The sequence below is a fragment of the Girardinichthys multiradiatus genome, chromosome 7, assembly GCF_021462225.1.
Source record: "Girardinichthys multiradiatus isolate DD_20200921_A chromosome 7, DD_fGirMul_XY1, whole genome shotgun sequence".
NCBI classification, from domain to species: domain Eukaryota; kingdom Metazoa; phylum Chordata; class Actinopteri; order Cyprinodontiformes; family Goodeidae; genus Girardinichthys; species Girardinichthys multiradiatus.
In genome coordinates, this window is record NC_061800.1 from 22,224,835 (window position 1) to 22,233,374 (window position 8,540).

The 8,540-nt window shown below is 38.1% G+C and overlaps 1 protein-coding gene across 1 annotated transcript in view; it reads left to right on the top strand.

The window, feature by feature from the left end:
* Positions 1-5,376, top strand: part of col4a1 (collagen, type IV, alpha 1) — a 60,768-nt gene extending 55,392 nt beyond the window's left edge. The window contains exons 45-52 of the mRNA XM_047370655.1: positions 305-376; positions 480-608; positions 728-826; positions 911-1,123; positions 1,211-1,388; positions 1,475-1,589; positions 3,050-3,222; positions 4,364-5,376. Coding sequence (XP_047226611.1) covers positions 305-376; positions 480-608; positions 728-826; positions 911-1,123; positions 1,211-1,388; positions 1,475-1,589; positions 3,050-3,222; positions 4,364-4,451 — 1,067 coding nt within the window. The 3' untranslated portion in view covers positions 4,452-5,376. The remainder of the gene's footprint in view (positions 1-304; positions 377-479; positions 609-727; positions 827-910; positions 1,124-1,210; positions 1,389-1,474; positions 1,590-3,049; positions 3,223-4,363) is intronic.
* Positions 5,377-8,540: the final 3,164 nt, after the last annotated feature.

Genomic DNA, 8,540 nt, shown 5'->3' on the forward strand with positions numbered 1-8,540 from the left:
ATAAATGTACTCAATTAAAGGTTGGATTTTTCTAAAAGTTTCAATGTGAAATTATCCTACTGTGATAAAATGATTTACTTTATATCACCATGACAGAAGGAACCAGCCATTTGTACCCAGCAGAATTGGTTTTTGATGAGATCTGTACATATGTACATCAAAACTCACCATTACACTTTAAGGCTTCTTGCATATCCTCACAGGGGTCAACTGTTTAACCCTGGTGTTTTTTTTCTTTTCTGAATGCTCATGCCTTGTAGTGATGACTTTATTCAGTTAATACACAAATGTCCACTATCTCCAGGTAAAGAAGGTACTGTGGGTGAGATTGGATTCAAAGGAGAACTGGGTGACAGAGGATTCCCTGGAGAAAAAGGTAACCATGGTGTAAAACACCACAAATGTTTTGGTATTAAAAATGTTCTTGATAATTTCAGAGATGTCATTTTCTTTAATTCATAAGAAATTGTTTTTTCTAGGCAATGAAGGCCCCCCTGGTCTCCCAGGCCCCAGGATACTGATCAAAGGAGATAGTGGATTACCAGGAGATCAGGGTCTCCCTGGTCCACAGGGACCTGCAGGGCTTCCAGGACAGAAAGGACAGCAAGGTGAGCTATTTTCTATTTATTTTAAGCCCATGTAAAACAGTATCATCATGCTGTGGGGATAGACAAAAACTGATGTGGGGATGATGCTTTTGCAATTAGTGTTGTTTTCTTACCCTCAGGTGTGATGGGTATTCAGGGCCCAAAAGGTGAAGTAGGTATTCATGGATTTGATGGTCAGCCAGGAGCCAAAGGAGACCGTGGTGTGCCAGGGCCACAAGGTGAGAAGGTCACAAGGATGAAAGATGGACATCTTCAGTTTTGTGCTTTCACTTTTCAATTTATTGATTGTTCTATGCCTTTAGGACCCAGAGGATATCCAGGTCCCCCAGGACCCGACGGTGTTCAAGGTCAAGTGGGTCCACCTGGCCCATCTTCCATGGACCATGGTTTCTTAGTAACACGTCACAGCCAAAATGTGGAGATTCCACATTGTCCTGGGGGTACTAGCTTAATCTACGAAGGCTACTCCTTGCTCTATGTGCAAGGCAATGAGCGGTCACATGGACAAGACTTAGGTAGGAAATAGGAAAGGGAAACGAAACTGGACACATGGAGATACAGAGGAGAAATCTATTTAAGGGTTTGGTTCTTTCTTCTTTCAGGTACGGCAGGCAGTTGTCTCCGAAAGTTCAGCCCCATGCCGTTCTTGTTCTGTAACATCAACAATGTGTGCAACTTTGCATCTCGTAATGATTACTCCTACTGGCTAACCTCACCGGAGCCAATGCCCATGAGCATGGCACCTATCACCGGGGACAGCATCAAACCCTTCATCAGCAGGTTTGTTTACGACTCTGTCCACACAGGACTTTCATGTGTTATACAGCACATCTACAACATCTTTTTCTGTTCTTATGTGCATGCAGGTGTGCTGTATGTGAAGCTCCCGCTATGGTGATCGCAGTCCACAGTCAGACGATCAGGATCCCACCTTGCCCTCAAGGCTGGGACTCTCTGTGGATTGGCTACTCCTTTGTCATGGTAAATTATTGTGTTTTAAAAGACGAGACAATCCGGGTGCTTGTATATGACAAGTGCTATAAAAATAAACTCGTCTTTGCCGTCTAAAGCCAGATAATGTGGGGAAGTTTCTGTTCTTTAAAGGTGTTACCATGTTGGAAAACTCTCAGTAATACATGTAGTCAAGGCAAGCAGAAAGAAATCCCACCCCAAAAACCCCATCAGTATAACAAATAAAACTAAACAGGAGACTCATTGATACATTGTTTCAAAACAGCTGGAAAGCTGCATGAAATGAAAATGTTTTTGAAAAGTAACTTAAAAGTAACTTATTTTAAGTTATTTAAGTCTCTGGGCTCATGATTCTACAATTTCAAACATAAATTTAAATTGCTAGGTTAATAAAATCAATGGCATGTATATACCGTTCCATTCCTCAGTACTGCATATTCTGCATTAGTATTTTGATTGTTGATAGCACTTAACTCACTCACATATGTTGTTCTGAACAGTCTACTGCTTTCTTGGCAGCGATATACAGTATTTGTGCTGAAAAGCCTTCGTAAGCTGCTCCAACACGGTGTTAAAAAAGATGCAATGATTTTCTGAAAACTCATCATCATGCTGATATTTGTGACTTAACATGAACAGCTAAAGTCTGCAGTATGCTAGCAACATACTTAATTCAGTTACAGTTAATAGTTTCATTCAAAATATTAAATATAGTTGGAACAAAAAAGGAGTATAAGAAACCAAAAAATATCAAAAGATGACAGCAAATATATTAACAACAGTTAACCTTGTTCGGATGAAAAATGCAAAAACATGTTCTCATGCTTTATAAACTTGGCACTTTGCTTTAAACAGACAGAAAGCTGGAGCTGGCAATACAGTCTCTCTTTCACTGTGAGCGTCCTTTTCAAGATGAAAGATTACTAAGATAGGTAGCAGATTCATTAGATCAACAGAATACAGTGCACAGCCCACAAGCACAAGAAAATAGAGATTTCTAAATATTAGGAATTCAAATTGCAACTGAACACCATTGGCTATCTATGGGCACGGCTGAAATCACAGACAACTGCAGGTATCAGGAGTTACGTTTTGTCAAGGACTTCGATACAGATCATTTAAAAATTATTGATCAGGGTCCCGATCCTACGCTTAGATTGGATTGAGCAAGCCTAGTACAATGCAGTTTATTATTAAAGATTCAGAAAGTAATTTGGAGATACTCATGACACAACTTTAAATGCAAATAAATATCTCAGTTTATCTAGGAAAGAAAATTATGAACAAAAGATACTACAAACTACTATAAATTATTACTTTGATGGCTTCATATACACATCAATAATGGCAACAACGTACAAATTCTTTTTTTATTTATTTACAGGGTCTCAGGAATGGCTTTCTTATTTATAAAAACAAAACAATGTGATCCTAATCTCATCTGTAGTGCAATGTGTGTTTTTATGCAGCACACCAGTGCAGGTGCTGAGGGTTCAGGTCAGGCTTTGGCCTCCCCTGGTTCCTGTCTGGAGGAGTTTCGCAGCGCTCCATTCATTGAATGTCACGGCCGAGGAACCTGCAACTACTACGCCAACTCCTACAGCTTCTGGCTGGCCACCATCGAGACAGACGAGATGTTTACGTAAGACCAACATTTTGTATTGTCAGAATAAATTTAAAATACCTTAAAGGTTTGCTTTTGATGGCCTCTAGTGGTTTGTTTTCTCTGCCGCTGTAACAAAACATGCATCAAAGTGTGGCACATCGTGATCAATAAAAGTAGTGACATTTGAGCCATAAAAACACAAAAACTACATAATTTACACCAAATGGATAATATAAAAACTATCAACTTCAAATTGCAACATACAACTGCAATGATTTTAAAAACAAGAAATAGTGCAAATGTTTGAATTTATTATACATTTTCTGTAATTAAGACTTAGTTAATTTAGACAAATTGTTAATGTTTATTAACAATTTGCTCCTAGACCACATGCTCCTGGTTGCCCTCAACAAGCTTTTGGCATAGTTCAGAGTACATATCTTCACCACTTTTCTTACCAAAATGGGGACAGTTTGTTTAGACTGGTTGGGTCGATTCCTGAAAATGGCTTATCTTGTTTTATCTATTTCCAAAACCAGTTCTGATGTGTGTTTGGGTTCATTGTTTAGCTTGAACACTCAGAATACTGCTTGGAGCTTGGATATAACTGATGTTTAAAAGCCTCTCCTTGACTCCTCAAAATAACATAGCAGTTGTCTTGTCCACATGGGCAGCGGACATTTTCAGTACAATCCAGTTCTGTAAAGAAAAGTGGTTAAAATCCTGCCAGAAGTATGCCAAAACCTTGTTGATGACAAAAATAAATGTGTGCTTTCACTGTAAATTGCTATGCGACATTTATTTAGATATTTGTGCAAGTATATGCATACATTTGAGCCTGGATGCATAATTTAGTACCTGTGATGATTTGTGAAAATTCACAATAAATTGAACTTGTGCACTTAATGATTGTTCTAGAAACTATTGCAGTTGTTACATAATCTTTCTACACAACATTAATTGGATGTTCGTGTTGTTGATGAGTGTATTTAAAGCTCTCACCAAAACTGCAGCTCGTTAAAAAAGGAAAACAAACCTAATTCTGAACCCCCAAGAAGTACATGTGGTGAAAGGGAATAAAGATGAAGTTTCAAATTTTGAAATTTCCTGGTTTTTATCCCCTTTTATATTAAACAGCGGGCTGACCTGTGGTTAACTTGATTTATCCTCCTTCTAGGAAACCCGTTCCAACAACGCTTAAAGCAGGCAGCCTCCGAACACACATAAGCCGCTGTCAAGTGTGCATGAAGAGGACATTCACTTAAAACCAGAGGCCTTCCTTCATTTAAAGACAAGAACAGCAAAGCATGCATCAACATCCTCAGCTTAGCTTTACTTCCTGTTCTGATGGTGCTATTTCCCGTTGTAGCGTGTGTGAATTGAGAGGAACAAGAGGTGTGGGTTGCAGAACAGCCAGCGACTGAACTTTACAAAGCAAACAGAGACCAAGGGGCTTTTTTAATCTTCTTTTGCTCCGAGCAGAAACACACGGCATGTTTCCAAAGAATGGCTCCCGGTTTACCACTGCACTGAGTTGAAACCCCTTAAAAAGGTTAACTGGTGTTCATCTTCAAAGGGCTGTTTGTGTAAGTCAGGTGCTATTGAATTTTAATTGTCTGTCTTTCCTTTTGTTCCATTTTAATTTTCCTTATCTTCCACTGCCACACAGTTCATGCATGTAACCACACAGTAATATACCTTTTCACGCCTTATAACTTGTTTAAACCTACTAATGCTAAAAACGATGGGACTTACCACTGCTTACACATGACTGTCACTTCCTAAACCACCTTAGCAATTACTGTGTTGTAAATACAATGCATTCCTGTATACCACAGTCACACATACTCTCCTCAGGTTATTACTGTATCAGTTTGTGCGTCATTAAGCCCATTTTTTTATTTATAAAATTTACAAAATGATGTTGGTTGTTTATCTGTAAGTCAGCGTATTCAAGAATAATGTTTCATTGTTTAACAGCCATATTAACATAGAAACAGCACTGAAGTTGCATTGACAGGATGAGTGTGTGTGTGCGTGTGTCTGTGTGTGTGTCTGCATGTGTGTACATACATCATATGAGTGAATCTGAATGGATTAGGAATTGTGTGTGTGTTAATGTTTTTGCATATACTATTGTTGCACACCCTTCTTGTTGCTTTATCTGAAATAAATGAACATAAAAACGAAGATGATGAAAAGGAGAGTATTGTTTTCCTAACTGTTTGGGTTTCAAAGGAAGCTGTGTGTGACCGGCCAATGATTTTTGCCATCTTTTGACATAAACAAATGCACATAGGCAAATGCATCTCAGTGAATTACAATACCTAAAAAATCATTTAGTGATTACATTTTAGAAAAGATTGTTTCATTGCATACAAAGTGTTATATGTAAAGCATATATTTATGTTGATTTTGATCCTTATGGCTTACAACTAATGAAAACCCAAATTGTAGTTTCTTAGGAAATTTTATTATCACATAAGACCAATAAACAAAGGTTTTTCAAACACAGATATGAGCCTTGTACCTCTACTATACAGTATATGTACCTTTGGCACTTGCTGGAGAATGAAACCAGCATCTCCATAAAGATTGCCAGCCAAGGGAAGCATGATGAACTCTAAACCCTCCTGGTAGATGGCTGCCTAAAACCAGGTAGGGTGTTGTCTTTGGTTCAGGATAAGTTTAATACAACAAATGTAAGAGTTGTAGCCAGGGATTTGGGGCCCCATGAAAATAAATCTACTATAATGTTTTTGCACTTTTACTTTTGTTCCCATTTGTTGATTTCTCTTTTTATTCTGTTAGATAGGTATAAAATATACTGTTTATTAAGCGTATTTACATTTCAAACATAAACAGAGATGAATGTGTTTATATTTTAGAGTTTGGAGAGAAATCCGCACACATTGATTCTGGAAAAAAAAAAAAAATAATGCATCAGAAACCTGTCCCCCCACCCCCCATCCCCACAACTGTCAAAAAAGGATTTGCGCCATTTGTAAGCATTCAACAAACTCTCATAGGTCATTAATCCTGTAGTAAGATAATTTATAGAATATCCTTAACAGCTTATCAGAAGTGCAGTTTGAACTGTATTTATGTGCATGAGCTGAAACGCTACCACAATAATGCCACAAGAGGGCAGCACAACCCCACTTTGGTTGGAGGTTTCTCATGTTTCTCCATTTGAATGATTCAGCTGCTTTTTATGTTCTTCATTCAATATAAGATATTAATTTAAACTTTGTTTTCTTTTACCTACAATATACAAAGTATATTAAAACTATGTTTTAGGCGCAGACCTGAGAAACACCTGCTTACAAAATGATGCAGCCGCTTCCTCAGCACTTCTGCCAGGAGTGTGGCCAATGAACCCTTTCACCCCAACGAATGCACAAACTGATCGATTCGTTCCGCAGAGGACCTGATAACCCTGCCTTTCAAGTCCGATCTTGTCTTTCATTTATTGCTGGAATCCTATCCCTTGTTTCCTCTTTTGCCACCATTGAGGTAAACAGAGCCCTTGACCTCTCGGGCTCTCTTTATAAACACGTTTGATAAGGCCTTAACCTCTGACTGATGAGGGTAAGGTCACACAGGTGGGAGTGAGTTTGGATGCAAGGCATTGCGAAGTCAGAGGGACAAATGTTGACATGTTACCGAGCAAATGGCTGGAGTCTGAGGTGGGAAACTGTCTGATGACTTTGTAGCCCTTTGAAATAGCCAATTTTCAAAAACAAAAAGTGTAATTTCTGCTTTTGTCCTAGCTGAAATAATTTGAATCCTTCTGTGTCATGTTCTTGTCTAACAAAGCATAGTTCTTTGCAAAAGTATGGCCTTTCCTTGAACTAAAAGATTTTGCCATTTTAAAACGACAAACAATGTACTTTATTTGGATTTCATGGCACAGACCGACGTATAGTAGCATAATTGTCAAGTGGAAGAAAAATAATTGTTTGTAAATAAAAATCCAAAAGATACAGTGTGTATTTGTATTCAGCCCCATTTACTCTAACACCTCTAAACAGAGTCTAACTGTGTGTAACTTAATCTTAGTATGAAGACAGCAGTTCTGTGAAGGCCTCAGGTTTTTTTTAGAGAACGTTTTTAGAGAACAAACAACATCATGAAGACCAAGGAACACAGCAGACAGGTCATGAAAAAAGTTGTGTAGAAGCATAAAATAATGTTTGGCTATTAAACAATATTCCAAGCACTGAACATCTCACAGAGCTCTGTTTAATCCACAATCTAAAAATTGAGAGGGCATGGCTAAACTGCTAACCCAACAAGACATGGCTCTCCGCTTAGGCTTTGCAAGGAGAGCATTAATCAGAGACACAGCCAAGGAGCCCACAGTAACTCTAAAGGAGCTGCACAGCTCAGGTGGAAGAACCTATTGATCAAACTATTAGCAATTCTATAAATCTGGCCTTTTTGGAGGAGTGGCAAGAAGAAAGTCATTGTAAGGTAATAGAAGTCTGCTTCAAAGTTTGCTACAAGCCATATTGGAGACACATTAAACATGGAGGAAGGTAATATGGCCAGATAAGACTATAACTGAACATTTTGTTGTTTTTAGCAGAGAGAGGAAAGCTTCACAGTTAATAAGAAGATGGATGGAGCCAAATACAGGGTAATCCTCCCACAAAACCTGTTGTGGGTTGTTGTACCACATGGGCAACAACCCTAAACATGCAGCAAGAGCTACAAAGGAAGGGTTTAAATCAAAGCTTAATTATGTGTTGGAATGACCTAGTTATTGTCCAGACCTGAATCAATTTTAGGCAAGACTTGAAAATTCGATCTGCGACCCTCTTTAGCCATGAGTGTGAGCTATATAGCACAGAATTAGAGACATACCCCCTAAAACCTTGAGCTGTGATTGTAACAAAAGAAGATTTACAAAGTGTTCACTAAGAGGGGGCTACACCCCACTTTCATGTTCTCATTTAAAACAAATTGGAAGCAAGGCTTTATTTGTAATGGGTTATCACATAAAATACCAACAAAATATATTGAAGTTTGTGGTTGAAATGGGAAGAAATTAAACGTCTTGTGAAGCACTGGAGATCTCGAGTGTCGGTTGTTGTCATGCAGCCAGCCGTCACAATAGCCTTATCTGTTTTCATCCTAGTTTCGCTTCCCTCCAAAGCTTTCTCAGAACAATGTTTCTAAATAACCTGATCTAATAAGATGAGAGAATCTTAATCAACTTAACCTAAACGTAAGTTCCACAAGAAATCGAATCAAATAATTAACTAATTAACTAGAAAATAACTGTCTAATAACATTACTTTATTAATCGAAGTTTATTCAATATATTTGTTGCTTAAAGAAAGCATGTT